At 44.6% G+C, this 17,393-nt stretch overlaps 1 protein-coding gene across 4 annotated transcripts in view; it reads left to right on the plus strand.

Annotated features, from left to right (window-relative positions):
- Positions 1-9,297, plus strand: part of SDR42E1 (short chain dehydrogenase/reductase family 42E, member 1) — a 37,388-nt gene extending 28,091 nt beyond the window's left edge. For 2 of the 4 annotated variants that reach the window (XM_058155314.1, XM_058155316.1), the window contains 2 exons: positions 4,913-5,001; positions 6,376-9,297. In XM_058155314.1, the coding sequence (XP_058011297.1) occupies positions 4,934-5,001; positions 6,376-7,471 (1,164 nt within the window). In that variant the 5' untranslated portion in view covers positions 4,913-4,933 and the 3' untranslated portion in view covers positions 7,472-9,297. Of the gene's footprint in view, positions 1-1,978; positions 2,154-2,180; positions 2,931-4,912; positions 5,002-6,375 lie in introns of those variants that run through there. The other 2 variants (XM_058155315.1, XM_058155313.1) reach the window with 2 other exon arrangements.
- Positions 9,298-17,393: the final 8,096 nt, after the last annotated feature.

The raw sequence follows: 17,393 nt of genomic DNA on the forward strand, positions 1-17,393 counted from the left end.
AAATCAAGGACTACCTGTAACCGAGAATAATTCCCACCCTAGTTTTGAGTCCTCGCCTCTACAGCTATCCTGGAGGTGACTTTCTGAATTTTTTATTTATTTATTTTGATGGAAAAGAAGAAGGGAGGAAATGTTACAGCTTAGCGCAGCAGGATAAACAATGATCTCCAAGGTGGAACCAATGCAAATACTGCAGCATTAGGCTGGGAAAGATTGAGGGCAAAAGAAGAATGGAATGGCGGAGAACGAGGTGGCTGGATGGAATCACTGAAGCAGTGGGCGTGAGTTTAAATGGACTCCAGGGGATGGTAGAGGACAGGAAGGCCTGGAGGAACGTTGTCCATGGGGTCACGATGGGATGGGTCAGACACGACTTCGCAACTAACAACAACCTTTCTTGCTGAAAACTCATTTATGGATCTGCAACTGGGCCAAGGACAAGATGTTTAGATAAGTTTGGAAAATAGATCATCAAAAAGATCCCTCAAAATTGGGTCTACACTGGTTGAAGGAGAAAAGATTCACTTACCACCAACGGAACAAATATTTCCTTTAAAAATGAAAATACAGGAGATGAAAAAGAGGCGTTCGAAGTCAGAACCACCACATTGCATTTGCCGAAAGATGATCTAAATTTGGGAAAATACAGAAAAGAACAGACCAAAAAAACAAAACAAAACCCCAACCCTGGGGTGATCTAATTTACCTATGAGGAAAGTCTACAAATCCTGCTGTTGTTTTTTTTTTCCCCGTCTGGAAAGCCAGATGCAAATATGCACCGCTCAAAGGAACTGGAAAATAAAATCCACTTCTTCTTTTTATAGATCCAGACCTGGAAGGTGGAGGTCTGGTGTCTCCTGAGGAGACCGATCAACAGATGTTTCAGAACAGAGGGTGGTCTGGGACAAAGGGAAAAAACCCCAAAGCCCTCGAGATTCAACGCTAACCTGAAATTGCTTTCAAAACAAAGCTTAGTGCACCTTATACTTTGAAAACACGGCCTATTCCCCTTGGAGGGGCACCATGAGCCTTTCAAACCAAGAAATAATTCCTTGTAGAATTCGAACCACGCCAATAAAACCATTGCAAAAGGACAGTTAACTTTTTAAAATGCAAATAAAAAAACTAGTTTTGTTTCATTCCTTGGTGCTCGGTCCTCCAGGGAAAAACATTCTAGAGGAGCGTCTCTCAGTCTTGGCAACTTTAAGATAGGCGGACTTCAACTACAAAAAAGAAAAATGAAGAGGTGGGACTCGGTGCAATATCGCCACCTATTGCAAGAAAATAGGTACGGGAAAGCACATAGAATAGAGTTGAAAGGGATTTTGGAGGTCTTCTAGTCCAACCCCCCCTGTTTGAGAGAAGAGTCTATACCAGTCTAGACAAATGGCTGTGCAGCCTTCTGAAAAACTTCCAGCGATGGAGCACCCACATCCTCTGGAAGTTCTACTAATTAATTGTTCTCATGGTCAGGAAAACTCTTATTCCTACTCTACTCTACTCTACCCTACTCTATACTCTACTCTACTCTACTCTACTCTACTCTACTCTATTCCTATTCCTATTCCTATTCCTATTCCTATTCCTATTCCTATTCTATTCTATTCTACCCTACCCTACCCTACCCTACCCAACCCTACCCTACTCTTATTCCTATTCTATTCTATTCTATTCTATTCTATTCTATTCTATTCTATTCTATTCTATTCTATTCTATTCTATTCTCATTCCTATCCCTATCCCTATCCTATCCTATCCTATCCTATCCTATCCTATCCTATCCTATCCTATTCTACTCTTATTCCTATTCTATTCTATTCTATTCTATTCTATTCTATTCTATTCTATTCTATTCTATTCTATTCTACGAAAGGTCGGCAGTTCAGCAGTTTGAATCCCTAGTGCTGTCGTGTAATGGAGTGAGCTCCTGTTACTAGTCCCAGCTTCTGCCAACCTAGCAATTTCGAAAGCACGTAAAAATGCAAGTAGAAAAAATAAGGACCAACTTTGGTGGGAAGGTCACAGCGTTCCGTGCGCCTTTGGCGTTGAGTCATGCCAGCCACATGACCACGGAGACATCTTCGGACAGTGCTGGCTCTTCGGCTTTGAAACGGAGATGAGCACCGCCTCCAAGAGTCGGGAACAACTAGCACGTAAGTACGAGGGGACCTTTACCTTTACCTTACTCTACTCTACTCTTATTCCTATTCCATTATTCTATTCTAAAGGTTTTGGAGAAGGGTTTGGAGATGGGAAAATCAACCAGCCGCTTTGAAACGGGCAAGAGACGGAAGGAGGACAACCTTTTAGGATTGCAACTCAAGATCACAAGAAAGGAGTGGAGCCCAACGTGGCATTTTCCCGCAATCCTTCGGCCGTACGGCTCCCGGGCTGCGCGCTCTGACATCTTGTTGTACGGAACGCAACAGCTGGAAGGCGCCATGTAGGGAAGCACCCCCTCCCCTCCCCCCCGCTGCTGCCGCCTCCTCCAGGTCCTAAAAACCTACTCGGAAAGCGAGAAAGAGAAAGTCGGGTGCGCGGAGCGAAGTTTCTTTCTTCCGATAGATCAGCGCCCGCGGGTTTTCGTTTTTAACCCGGACACTTCGCTGCGCTGAAGGCAGGAACGGGTTTTGGATGCCCCGCAAAGGGGGATGTGCGGGGCGGGGGTTGTCCACAGCCGATAGTTGGAGGTGCGTAAATGTGGGGTGAGCGACGGGATCCGCCTCTCATCAGATGATAGGGCGGAGAAAGCCCGTGGCAAAGCGGAGAGAAACTTAGGGAAGCCGGCGCTCCCGTTTCACAGAAACGCGGCGGACTGCATCACTTATCATCCGCAACCTGGGGGTAGGGGAAGGGAAGTAAGAGCCCCAGCATCTTCCAGGTGGACTGTCTTGGACCATACAAGTCCCATCACCTCCAGTGTCCAGAAGGTAAGCAACTTGTGGTTGACATTGGTGATGGGGCTGGAGAAAGAAGATACCTTGATATTCTCCAGGTGTTTGGGACTTGGCTCCAGCTGCGTTCACCTGTCAGGGTTGGTGTCATTTCAAAACACTGGGGGGAGGCGGGGGACGACAACTATTAGATTGGCTTCTTCTGGCCTACAATGCCTTCCTCCCAAATCAGCATCTCCAAACGTGCTGGACTACAGCTTCCATCATCCCCAAAGCTTCCTGCTTGTGGAGAACAAGAGAAGATCCTGGCTAGCTAGACCAGGGGTGAAATCCAGCAGGTTTCTGGCAGCGGAGATTTTGAGTAGTTTGGAGAACTGGCAAAGACCACCTCTGGCTGGCCCCAGAGTGGGGTGGGAATGGAGATTTTGCAATATCCCTCCCCCAGGAGTGGGGAGAGAATGGGGATTTTGCAGTAGCCTTCCCCTGCCACGCCCACCAAGCCACACCATGTCTACCAAGCCACGCCCACAGGAACCGGTAGTAAAAATAAAATTGGATTTCCCCACTGGACTAGACTCTTCCCCTTTAGGGTAGTCCCATTTGAATAAATGTTCCCGGTGATCTGATTCATTTTAGAAACTCGTCCATTTTATTTTATTTTTTGGGGTGAAATGTGAATTGCTTGGCCAAGAATGGAAGAGTTTGAACCCCAAGGTAGATCATTAAACAAGAATATTTGAAGCAGATGCAGAATAGCCCTCACCGTCCCAGAGATCGATTCATGCACTTCGGGCATGTAAACATTGAAGAGATGAGATGTTACGTAAACCTAAAAAAAATGTGGCCCACCTTAACAGGAGTCCAGTCCACTTGCAGTGGGGGGAAAGTTGGCTTTTCATCGTCATAAATTACTTAGAAAAGCCTGTTTTATATTAGTAAAGGTAAAGGTTCCCCTCGCACATACGTGCTAGTCGTTCCTGACTCTAGGGGGCGGTGCTCATCTCCGTTTCAAAGCCGAAGAGCCAGCGCTGTCCAAAGACGTCTCCGTGGTCATGTGGCCGGCATGACTCAACGCCAAAGGCGCACGGAACACTGTTACCTTCCCACCAAAGGTGGTCCCTATTTTTTCTACTTGCATTTTTACGTGCTTTCGAAACTGGTAGGTTGGCAGAAGCTGGGACAAGTAACGGGAGCTCACCCCGTTACACGGCAGCACTAGGGATTCGAACCGCCGAGCTGCTGACCTTTCGATCAGCAAGCTCAACGTCCTAGCCCCTGAGCCACCACGTCCCCTTCTGTTTTATATTAATCTATGGCTATTTAGCAAAATGAGAAAAAAAAACTGTAAAATCCGCACAGAAGAAAACTATTTCCTTTCTGAGTCTGAAGTGTAAGGGCTGGGTTGCAAAAAGTTTTTATGACCAGGGAGGTGTTTTACTACTTGCTAAAAAGCTTTGGATTCAAAAGATGCAATAAAAAAACATAAACCTAAAATAAAATACGAAGCACAAGTTAGGGCTTGCATGTTGTGCACACTAAGGTTATATTTATTTTATTTTTATTTATTTATTTTATCCAACACAACAGTATATATAAGTATAAGCATGAAATAACCAAACAAATTGGATACAATCAAAGGAAACATTAGGACAGGGACGGTAGGCACGCTGGTGCTCTTATGCACACCCCTTACAGACCTCTTAGGAATGGGGTGAGGTCAATAGTAGATAGTCTTTGCTTAAAGCTTTGGGGATTTTGGGAAGAGACCACAGAGTCAGGTAGTGCATTCCAAGTATTAACAACTCTGTTACTGAAGTCATATTTTCTACAATCAAGATTGGAGCGGTTCACATTAAGCTTAAATCTATTGTGTGCTCGTGTATTGTTGCGACTGAAGCTGAAGTAGTCTTCGACAGGAAGGACATTGTAGCAGATGATTTTATGAGTTATACTCAGGTCATGCCAAAGGCAGCGGGGTTCATTATTGCTTTCTATCATTGCTTTCTCTTTCTTTATAGCTTAGAATTGTGGGTGGGGACATGGAAAGAGAAAATCCCAACAAGGAAGCTGTCCTCATTACGGGTGGAAGTGGATATTTTGGTTTTCGGTGAGTATTTGTTCCACAAAGAATTGCACTTGTCTGTTTGCAAATAAATTGCAATGTTAGTAATTACAGCCTTTGGGAAATTGTATTTATATGCATCCAGATTGGTTCATGTTCTGTACACATACAAACATTATCTATCTATCCATCCATCCATCTGTCAACTCTCCCTCTCTCCCTCCCACTCTCCTCCCCCTCCCTCCCTCCCTCTCTCTCTTCCTCTCCTTCCCTCCCTCTTCCTCCCTTCCTCCCTCTCCCTCTCTCTCCTTCCCTCCCTCTCCCTCCCCCTCCCTCTCTCCATCCCTCCCTCTCCCTCCCTCCCTTTCTCTCTCCCCCTCCTATTGTGTGTGAGCCTCCATTGGTGTGTGAAGGAGCTTAATAAATGAGAACCACCTCTACAATTCTGGTCTTTATTTCCTATCAGAATAACATGCCAGCCCTGCCCACATAATCAACTGAAGCTTTAGATGATTGATCTGCTGCTCAAAAGTTGCAACCCTCATTCTTGTCCTCAGCAGCTGTGTTTCTTTTTTTTTTTATTTATTTATTTTTGTCACAACATCATACAAAAAGATTATATAGTATATACACATATAAACATATATAGGAAGAAGAAAAGAAAAACAATAGGACAGGAACGGTAGGCACGTTTGTGCGCTTATGCACGCCCCTTATGGTCCTCTTAGGAATGGGGTGAGGTCAATAGTAGAAAGTTTTTGGTTAAAGCTATTAGGATTATGGGAAGAGACCACAGAGTCAGGTAAAGTATTCCAAGCACTGATGATTCTGTTGCAGAAGTCATATTTTCTGCAATCTAGATTAAAGCGGTTTACATTAAGTTTAAATCTATTGGTTGCCCTTGTATTATTGCAATTAAAGTTGAAGTAGTCTTTGACAGGAAGGACATTACAATAGATGATTCTGTGAGTTAAACTTAGGTCTTGTCGAAGGCGACGGAGTTCCAAGTTTTCTAAGCCTAGAATTTCAAGTCTGGTGGGATAAGGTATTTTGTTGTTTTCTGAGGAATGGAGAACTCTTCTTGTAAAATATTTCTGGACACGTTCAATTGTATTGATGTCAGAGATGTGGTGAGGGTTCCAAACAGGTGAGCTGTATTCTAGAATTGGTCTAGCAAATGTTTTATATGCTCTGGTTAGTAGTGTGGTGTTTTTGGAAAAGAAGCTACGCAAAATTAGGTTTACAACTCTTAGAGCTTTTTTTGCTATGTAGTTGCAGTGGGCTTTGGCACTTAGATCATTTGACATGAAAACTCCAAGGTCTTTAACGGGATGGGGGTCGTCTGTAAGGTAATGTCCATCTAGTATGTACTTAGTTTTAGAGTTCTTTTTTCCTTGTTCTTTTCTTGTTGTATTCCAGGTTGGGTTCAGCCTTAGCCAAGAGCAAAGTGGATGTGACCCTCTTTGATGTTTCCAAGCCTACCCAAGAGATGCCGAAAGGTGTGAAATTTGTGCAGGGTGACATCTGTGTGATCCACGAAGTGGAAGAAGCATTCCAGGGTGTGTCCTGTGTCTTCCATGTTGCTTCCTATGGGATGTCTGGCCGGGAGCAGCTCAACCCAAAACGTATAGAAGAGGTGAATGTCAAAGGAACCGACAACATCATTGAATCTTGCAGGAAAGTTGGAATCTCCAAACTTATATACACAAGTACATACAATGTAGTCTTTGGAGGTCAAGTCATAGAAAACGGAGATGAATCTTGGCCTTATCTACCCCTCCATCTTCACCCTGACCATTACTCAAGGACCAAAGCTTTGGCTGAAATGAAAGTCCTGGAGGCAAACGGGACAGTCCTAAGGGATGGTCAGGGAATTTTGAGAACCTGCGCCATAAGACCTGCTGGCATTTATGGGCCAGGAGAGCAGAGGCATCTTCCAAGGATTGTCAACTATGTTGAGCAGGGATGGTTCCGGTGTGTGTACGGGAATCCTAGAAGCCTGGTGGACTTTGTGCATGTAGATAACCTGGTGCAAGCTCACATTTTAGCAGCCAAGGCTCTGGGTGCCACCAAAAACTATACAGCTGCTGGCCAAGCCTATTTCATTTCTGATGGGAGGCCAGTCAATAATTTTGAATTCTTCCGCCCTTTGGTGGAAGGTTTGGGATACACCTACCCCTCTCTCTGCCTCCCTCTGTCACTCGTTTACTTCTTTGCATTTGTTACAGAACTAGTCCATGTTGCAGTGGGGCGCCTGTATAACTTTCAGCCCCTCCTCACTCGCACCGAAGTTTACAAAACCGGTGTGACCCATTTTTTCAGCTTAGCCAAAGCTAGAAGGGAGCTGGACTACGAACCTCAGCATTACAGCCTATGCGAAGTGGTGGAATGGTTCCAAGCCCATGGTCACGGCCAAAAGTTTAGCAAGTCCTCAAAAAAACACTTCATCAGAAACGCAGCTCTGGCCTTCCTTGTGGCAGTGATGGTCCTTTTATGGTTGCCAACATTTTCTTGAAGCTCCTCAAATAAGAAAATGCAACAAGCGCCACGGGTGGCCTAGAGGCGGAGCTCTCGCCTCACACTCAGGAGGCTATGAGTTTGATCCTAGGCAGTGGCAGATGTTTATGAGTAATTTGCTGCAACCTCCGTGTAGGCATTAGGAAGGGCATCCGACCAGTAAATTCCTAAGCGTGTTGTGACTCCAGCCCTCGAATCTGGCCCCATGCCCGAAAGTGACTCAGAAAGTGAGGGGAAAGGGCCCGTAAGGCTTACCTCGGGAGCACCTATTCCTTTGGCTCGGCTCCAGGAGCCAGAACCATACCAGTCGGAGGTCATAATGAGGCCGTCATCCCCTGATTTCTCCCTTCCCCAGGCTACACCTTCAGACCCAGCTGATAATAATAATCAAGCTTGGCTTGACCCGCGCTTCAGAAGATTAGAGAGGCGGCGTCATCAAAAGGATATATAAGGAGCTTTGGGACTGCTCTCACTCCACGGGAAGCAAAAGTTTAGCTGAACCGTTTCAAAAAGAGCTGAAAGTCTTGCTACGTGAGTCATTTGTTTGAACTTTGGCAGGCAGCTGCGATTTCTCTGCCAGGACTGATAAGAGCTGTGAATCCACTGGCTGAAGGCCAGCTCATGGGTCTGAAGTGGGGAAGGAGACAGAACAAAGCGCCATTCCCAACTTCACCCCAATACAAGAGATTACAGACCCTTCCACCGCCGCCGCTACCAATTTGCTAGAACCAGCTGAATATTATCACTGGAGTAGATGAAGCCGCTCAGAAGGGACCCTTGTTCTCGGGGACATAAAGGCAGGGGAGGGTGGGACGGCCTTTCAGACATGCAAGATTCTGTTATTTTAATCTTACAATAAAGGTGGTGTTAGTACATGTGGTTTCGTGTCTGAACTACCTTGGAGGGCTGACTTCTATTGCACTTGAACCTTTTTCTTCTTCAGGAAAAGTCCGGATCGTGAGTTTGATGTTATTTAATGAATAAAGCACCTGCTTGTTTGTGAATGCTGACGCAAGAGGATGGATTCATCATTTAGCCACTCAACTCATGACTGCTGAGTTTCTTCCTGGAACCATTCTAGCAAATAACATTTTCAGACCTATTTTACTGGGGCCCAAGCATAGCATGCGAACATGAAGGCTCTGAGCTTGCTTGTTTTGGTCACCACACTATAAAAAAGATGTTGAGACTCTAGAGAAAGTGCAGAGAAGAGCAACCAAGATGATGAGGGGACTGGAGGTTAAAACATATGATGAACGGTTGCAGGAACTGGACATGACTAATCTAGTGAAGAGAAGGACGAAGGGAGACATGATAGCAGTCTTCCAATATTTGAGGGGCTACTACACAGATGAGGGTGGGGTCAAGCTATTTTCCAAAGCACCCAAAGGCCAGACAAAGAATAATGGATGGAAACTGATCAAGGAGAGATTCAACCTGGAAATAAGGAGGAATTTTCTGACAGTGAGAACAATCAACCCATGGAACAGAAATGGCCTTCAGAAATTGTGGGAGCGTCATCACTGGAAACTTACAAGAAGAGACTGGACTGCCATTTATCAGAAACAGTGTAGGGCCTCCTGCTTTGGCGGGGGTGGCTGGGGGTTGGACTGGATGACCTACAAGGTCCTTCCAACTCTCTTATTCTGTGATGTTTTCTTGCAAATGTTTCATTATCCGAACTAGGCAACAGGTTTGGGTCATGCAGCAGCTCCAAGAAAACAAGCAAGCTCAGAAAGCACCAAGGAGCCCTCTTTTCAACCCTGAGCTACAAATATTCCCCTTTGCCACATGAAAGTCCTAGTAAACCATCACCTTGTTTCTCCATCCCATGTGGTCTTCAGAGAAGATTTGCATATTATTCTGGGATCTTGAGAAAACTAAGCTGAGAAAGATCAAATTGTAAGCAGCAAGCCACAACAGAAAGTGTGTGTGTGTGTGTGTGTGAGTGAGTGAGAGAGAGAGAGAGACAGAGAGAGAGAGAGATGATATGTGTGTTCTTCCTACCATGGGAAGATGTAGAGTGACATCTACTGCTTTAAAGCTGAATCAACTTTTCAAACACATTTTTCCAAGACCATATAACGTCAGGTTTCCTTTCATTAATAATGGGCTCATCACCAATAGGTGCTTTTCCTTAGAGCTTTGGCTATAAAAAGATAAAGACTCCATCAACTTGAGCTCAACTCTTGGTGACTGGGGACACGGTATCAAATTTCATTGGCTGCAATCAGGGGTGAAATTTACCTACCTTCCTTACCAGTTCGGAAGTGCATGCGGCACACACGCGCGCTCACATCACATGTGCATGCAGACCTGCATATGAGCAAAACCTTCTGCGCATGCACAGAGGGTAAAAAGCACATTATTTCCTGATTAAAAGCAGGAAGTAACAACAACCAGGCAGGTGGGCAGAGCTTCGCACCGCCATCGCTACCGGTTCTCTGAACCACCTATCACGAACGCTACTGGATCCGCCAATCCGGTCTGAACCGGGAGCATTTCACGCCTGGCTCCAATCCAGAATGGCTTTGGCACAGCTGTCTTTCAGAAAGTCCTTTGGCCTCCTTGTCAAAAGCTGTAGAATCCCCATGTCTCTTCCCAGCATGTTTAGCCTCTGAAGATAGATGTATATATAATTTAGAAGCACTCCTTGGAGATTTATTTTTTTTTTAAAAAAAAAGCTACCCACACTGTCCTTCCTTGTAGCAGATTTTGGGGTGGTATTTGGTATAAAGCTAATTTTAAAGGTAAAGGTTCCCCTTGCACATACGTGCTAGTCGTTCCTGACTCTAGGGGGCGATGCTCATCTCCATTTCAAAGCTGAGAAGCCAGCGCTATCCAAAGACGTCTCTGTGGTCATGTGGCCGGCATGACTAAATGCCAGAGGTGCACGGAACGCTGTTACCTTCCCACCAAAGGCGGTCCCTATTTTTCTACTTGCATTTTTTACGTGCTTTCGGACTGCTAGGTTGGCAGAAGCTGGGACAAGTCACGGGAGCTCACCCCGTTACACGGCAGCACTAGGGATTCGAACCGCTGAGCTGCCGACCTTTCGATCGACAAGCTCAACGTCCTAGCCCCTGAGCCACCGCGTCCCTAAAGCTAATTTGAGACAGGTTCTAACATCTGTCCCCCAAGGTCATTCTCACATACCATTATAGTACATGACAGTGTAGGGAAAAGGACAGATCTTGTAGGGCACAAGGGTTCCTCAAAGGGAAGGACACCTTGCAAAACAAAGAAGAGCTACGTTGGTAGCAGAGATTACATAAATTAGAATTTGGGGTGAAACTACAAGAATGCAAAGTCCAAAGACACGATTGGGTCCAATGTTAAAGCTTTCTCTTTGATCCTTTCTTTTCTTCCAAGAAAATTGGATCCTTATCCCTAGGAAATTTCCAGGAATGGAGTTCAACTTGAGAAGGCTTTTACCTTTTACCTTTCCTTCTGCTGGGACGTAGATGGACCAGGTTGAGGAGTGGGAATTATGATATGCTTCAGGAATATTGTGCCCAGAGGTGAGTTTCACATAATTTAACAACCGGTTTGCCCAGCACTGAAAATGTGAGCGCATGCACATTATCGCCTTCGACAAGACCTAAGTTTAACTCATAGAATCATCTACTGTAATGTCCTTCCTGTTAAAGGCTACTTCAGCTTTAATTGCAATAATACAAGAGCAACCAATAGATTTAAACTTAATGTTAACCGCTTTAATCTAGATTGCAGAAAATACGACTTCTGTAACAGAATCATCAGTGCTTGGAATACTTTACCTGACTCTGTGGTCTCTTCCCATAATCCTAAAAGCTTTAACCAATAAATAAATAAATAAATAAATGCACACTTGCGTTTGGCTTTGAAAACATGGCTAAATGGGACTGCATAGTGCTGGGGTGCCCACCCGCAGGTTGCCACTACCGGTTCACCTAGATTGGTCTGAACTGGCTGAATTCCACCACTGATTGTACCTCTTTGGAAATTTAATTGGTCACACTATACATGAATTTTATATAGTGACATATTTTATTTTCCTGGGCTCCAAGATCACCGCAGATGGGGACTGCAGCCAAGAAATTAAAAGACGCTTGTTCCTGGGGAGGAAAGCTATGGCACATCTAGACAGCATACTAAAAAAACAGAGATATCACCCTGCCAACAAAAGTGCATATAGTCAGGGCAATGGTTTTCCCAGTTGCAATGTATGGCTGTGAAAGTTGGACCATAAGGAAGGCTGAACGCCAAAGAATTGAGGCCTTTGAACTCTGGTGCTGGAGAAGACTCCTGAGAGTCCCTTGGACTGCAAGGCGATCCAACCGGTCAGTCCTAGAGGAGATCAACCCTGACTGCTCTTTAGAAGGTCAGATCCTGAAGAGGAAACTCAAAGACTTTGGCCAGTTAATGAGAAGGAAGGACTCACTAGAGAAGAGCCTAATGCTGGGAACGATTGAGGGCAAAAGAAGAACGGGACAACAGAGAACGAGGTGGCTGGATGGAGTCACTGAAGCAGTCGGCGTGAGCTTAAATGGACTCCAGAGGATGGTGGAGGACAGGAAGGCCTGGAGGAAAGTTGTCCATGGGGTCACAATGGGTTGGACACGACTTCCCAACTAACAACAATAACATACACGAAACCAATTTGGGGCTGATGGAAAGAATACACAAAGCATATACATCAGTTCTTTGGTAGGAAAAGACATTCCCTTTATGCCTATGAAATTGTTCACCTGATAGATGGACAGAATTAATGCTCTGCTTTGACCACGAATGAAGCAGTGGCAACCACAGCGAAAATGTCATTGCCCAACAGAGGCAACGTCATTGTTAAGACAAGACTGTGAGACAGAAGCCCATTGCAGAAAAAAGGAGAACCTGTTGAATAGAATAGAATCGAATAGAATCGAATAGAATCGAATAGAATCGAATAGAATCGAATAGAATAGAATAGAATAGAATAGAATAGAATAGAATAGAATAGAATAGAATAGAATAGAATAGAATAGAATAGAATAGAATAGAATTTTTTATTGGCCAAGTGTGATTAGACACACATATGCTCTCAGTGTACGTAAAAGAAAAGATACCTTCATCAAGGTACAACACTTAATGATAGTCATAGGGTACAAATAAGCAATCAGGAAACAATATCAGTATAAATCATATAATTGTATAAATTTCTTAACCAAGAAAGAAAACTCTTGAATAAGATTGTTCTGATTGTGTGTCACAAGATGGCAGCAGAGATACAAGATTGAAAAACTGAGCTTTGTATCGCAACAGTTATAGAATCATAGAGAGGAGCCATATAAGAAACTTATACAACTTTCCGATTAAGGAAGAAGTCAAGAGTAAATACCTTTGGCAGATGACTCCTCTGGCCTTCACTTCCATTCAGTGTAGGGGATTTTACCAGTGGTGAAATCTGAACAGGTCTACTACTAGTTCACTGGCTGTACATGCATATTGTGCACCAAATGTGCGCTGCACATGTGCATGCACAATACTCACCATGCACCAAATGCAAGGTGTGCGCGTGTGCAGTGCACACCAAAAGGAGGAATGGGGTAAGTAGAACAACGTGTGTATGTGTGTGTCGTGTCTCACCCCCCACTCCGATGAACGAGTCAAGGAAGTCCATAACAAACTTGGCAACAAAGCCTCTGCAGCTTGCCAAGTTCCTTCGAGGTTTATCAGGGCAGGCAGGAGTCCAAGTTGTGACTTCAGTGATAGGGTCTGATATCAGCCAACTAGATAAGACTTTGCTTGACTCAAGGTTGGAATGCCAAAAGCAGGTCCTTTATATAGGCTGTGGGATGTGGCTCCATGACTCAGCATTTATCCAGGCCTGCCCACCCTTCCTTCTGCTGCCGTCGCCTCTCAGATCTCCGGAAGCGAGGGTCCTCCCACTCTGAATTCTCTTCGGCTGGATCTGCTGTCAGCATCTGGGAAAGGGAGGGGTCAGAGGGAGTAGGCCCGGGTAATTCTACCACCTGGCTGGCTTCCTGCTCTGAAGGCTGAGCCAAAGGAACACATGCTGTATGAGTGAGGTTTATCGGCCTTTTCCTTTCACTCCTTGAATCCTCTCCGGGCATGGGGCCAGGCCCGGGAGCTGGAGTCATGACAGGCCGTTCATCTTCATTATCAGACTTGGAGTCTGATAAAAGGCCCGGTTGGAGACGCGAGGGGCCCGGCTGAGGAGAGAAGGGAGGACGAGTCACAACAGTGTGTGTGTGTGTGTGTGTGTGTGTGTGTGTGATCAGCTGTGGCACGTGATCTTTTTTTTTACTTTTAAAAGCATTTTTTTACAACCTCTTCGGCTGAATAGGTTGTAAAAATTGCTTTCAAAAGTAAAAAAAAAAGGCTCTGACGATCGCACAGCTCAGCTATGATAGTCGAGCCTTTTTTTAACTTTTTAAAAGCATTTTTACAACCTATTACTACCATTCAGGCAGGAAAAGCGAGCGAGCCAGAAAAGAGCGGCAAGCAGGCAAGTGGGCAAGCGGGCGATTGGGTCAGCATTGGTGGGGAGGCAGGGATTTTAACTACCGGTTCGCCGAACCACCCCCCACCATCACTACCGGATCAGCCGATTCGGTCTGAACCAGGAGCATTTCACCCCTGGATTTTACTGTCTTTTCTGATGTCCTTTCTATCATTTTACCAGAATCTGCTTCTCTGCAACATAGATTACTTATTTTCTTAGTTTGTTTAAGTTTAAACAAACCCAGTATCTCATGCTAAAACTCAGTTTCCCATCCCATCCTTTGCCATTTTGTGCATTTTCTCCCAGTTTTAAACTGTAAAGGGTGCTGAGAACAATAACTGACTGCCTCATTTAGTGACCAACTGAAGTTACAATGGTGCGAAAAACAACTTTATGGCCAATGTCTACATTTACCATACAGAATCCTTTAGTCATATGATTACCATTACAGTCAGGATATATTGTACTGTACTTGATTTGTTGATTTTTCTCCCACCCATCCTTGTAAAGGAGAGAGATTGGCGAGGAAGGGATTGCAAGAGAGTAAGCAGGTACACAATAGAAAATACATTGGACTGCTTGCATAGTCCATTCTTGGCTGCTGGCATCAGCACATTGTCTTCTATGTATATCCCTATGTGGGTCTACGTACTCTCTTATAATCCTTTCCTCTCCAATAAATGTAGATGCAAGCCATATTTCCCTTCTTGTTTATTATCCTAGCTCCAAGGTAAGAATTTGAAATGGTAGGGAGTGGAGAAAAGAAAAGCACAGTCAGGTTCACATGATTTCCCACTTAGTGATTACTTTGCTCAGGGACAGAGCTGCCAATTTCGATTGTGGTTGCTAAATGAGGATCACCTTTATTGCTAGGAAAGGATGGCAGAAGCCCGTCATGTAGGATTATCTTCAAGAAATGATAAAACATGGTAAGTAGCTCATGAGTGTTATTAAACAGTTGCACCAGCACAAAGAAATTGCCTATTTAGATATTAGTGTTTTGGTCATCTATCTCTTCCCTGGGTAGAATTTATATTTTGCACAGTTAGAATCCAAATTAGAAGAAATTGCTCGGATTCCTATGGTGTCACTTTACTGTAATCAAAGAGATGTCAGCAACTGCTTTCATCCACAGTGGGTCACAACAATACACAGTGATACTTGTTCTGTCTTACCAAGCACTGGGGTAGGCCTAACAGACAACATGTGCCCAGGGCTCAAAAAGTGCACATCTGTCTGGCTGCCAAGCAGAAAACCTCAAAGGGACCAAGTCTGGCTGGCATGCTTTAGGCAAAATAGCTTATTTCTTGGTAACAAATTCTTATTTTGCTCAACAATCGGGGGGGGGGGGAAAGAAAGCCAAAATCCAGCCAACAGCAATATAAGATGCACTGTGCACTGAGTTGCAGACCAAAGCATTTGAAATAAGGAAAGAACTCTCTGTGAGGTTTGTTATTTGGAGAAAAATCTGAAATCTGATGCTGAAAGCAGTTCTCCATGTCTTGTGCCACGGCTAGACAGTTGGAAATAGATGTGCCAGGCACAAACAACCAGAACCACTTATCAATAGCTAAAGTCAGTAGCTTTATTGTCTACCACCTATGTTACAGGAATCTCCTTGGACTGCTTGCCTTCCCCGGGAACGATCAGATAAGGCTTCATGGAGGTCAAGCTTATGTAGCTTGCAGCTGCGCAAGGATTCTAAGCTAGACCCTCTCTTGACCCCTCCTTCTAGCCTAGCTGGCAGTTTCCCAACAAGAAATTTAGCTGCATCCTTAACTCCTGTTTCTTCAAAGCAGGCGTCAAATTTACCTACCTTCGCTACTGGTTCGGAAATGTGAGCGTGCATGCCTCCTCCACACAGGCGCAGAGCCTTCTGCACATGCGCAGAGGATAAAAAAGAGGACGTGATGATGTCCAGGCCGTTGGGTAGAGCCTCTCGCTGCCGGTGCTACCAGTTCACTCGAGCTGTGTAGAACCGGCTGAATTTTACCACTGCTTCAAAGCAATTCACATTGTTGCTTTCTGTGAGATGACAATTTCTAGGGAAAGGACCACAATAAGAACTTAAGTATGGTTGAGCCATAATAAACTCTATTCTTACTTTGTGCTATTGGCTCTCTTTTCTATAACCTATCCTTAACATCTATTTCTTATTCCTTCCTCTATGGCAGGGATGTCAAACTCAATTTCACTGAGGACCACATCAGGGTTGTGTTTGACCTTGGGGGGGGGACCAGCATGAGCGTGGCCAGAGTAGGCATGTGGCCAGCTCAACATCACTCCTGTGGTGGTCCAAGCGCTCGTCCAGCGAAAATGGACTCCAGAGCTCCGTTTCAGCTGTGACAGCCTCCTGCAACCCTCTGCCAGTGAAAATGGAGCTCCGTTTTTATTGGCAGAGGCACTGTGGGTTGGTCCTTCACATTTTTCCAGGGCAGCTCCGTGGGCCAGATCTAAGCACCCCGTGGGCCAGATCCAGACCCCAGCCCTTGAATTTGAAACCCCTGCTTTATGGATTAGACACTCTTTTAGCCGCTAGTTATTTCCTTCTTTTTAATTAGTTAGGCACGAGGACTTTCTTGACATATTTATTGTAAAAACAGAGGCTATCGTGGCCTTGAAATGGCATCGTAGCTTCTGCAAATTCATGTCTTCCACCCTTTTAATAGCCAGATTTTTCTTCTGCGCGCAAGGCCGAGTTGCAATTGGGCGGCCCTGAAAAACAAATCAGCAATGGCTGCTTAATTACAATTAGTCAGCATATTTAAGGCAATAATTTTTGTATCTGAATAACACAAAGCGCGGTGCATAAGAGGAAGATTTGCTTTATGCGCTGGAAAATATCAAATGCAAGCATTAAACAGGCCGGCTTGGGAAGGAGTGCAATGCCTTTGAAGGATCCCAGTTTGGAGAATCATTTTTTTAAAATATATATATATATATTGTGGTCTTTGAAGAGTGCTTTTGTTTTATTTCTGTCTGCCAACTCCCCTGAAACATCCCCCAGTTACTTTGTACTACCATTGTAGTCTCCTTGCTAACGTAACATCGCCTTACGTTAATAGAATAGAATAGAATAGAATAGAATAGAATAGAATAGAATAGAATAGAATAGAATAGAATAGTTGGAAGGGACCTTGGAAGTCTTCTAGTCGAACCCCCTGCTCAGGCAGGATACCCTACACCACTTCAGACAAGAACTTATCCAATCTTTTCTTCCAGTGTTGGAGCATTCACAACTTCTGGAGGCAAGCAGTTCCATTGATTAATTGTTCTAATTGTCAGGAAATTTCTCCTTAGTTCTAAGTTGCTTCTCTCCTTGACTGGTTTCCACCCATTGCTTCTTGTCCTGCCCTCAGGTGCTTTGGAGAAAACCTTGACTCCCTCTTCTTTGTGGCAGCCCCTGAGAAATTGGAAGACTGCTATCATGTCT

This window comes from Ahaetulla prasina, chromosome 12 (genome assembly GCF_028640845.1).
Source record: "Ahaetulla prasina isolate Xishuangbanna chromosome 12, ASM2864084v1, whole genome shotgun sequence".
Classification (NCBI taxonomy): Eukaryota; Metazoa; Chordata; class Lepidosauria; order Squamata; family Colubridae; genus Ahaetulla; species Ahaetulla prasina.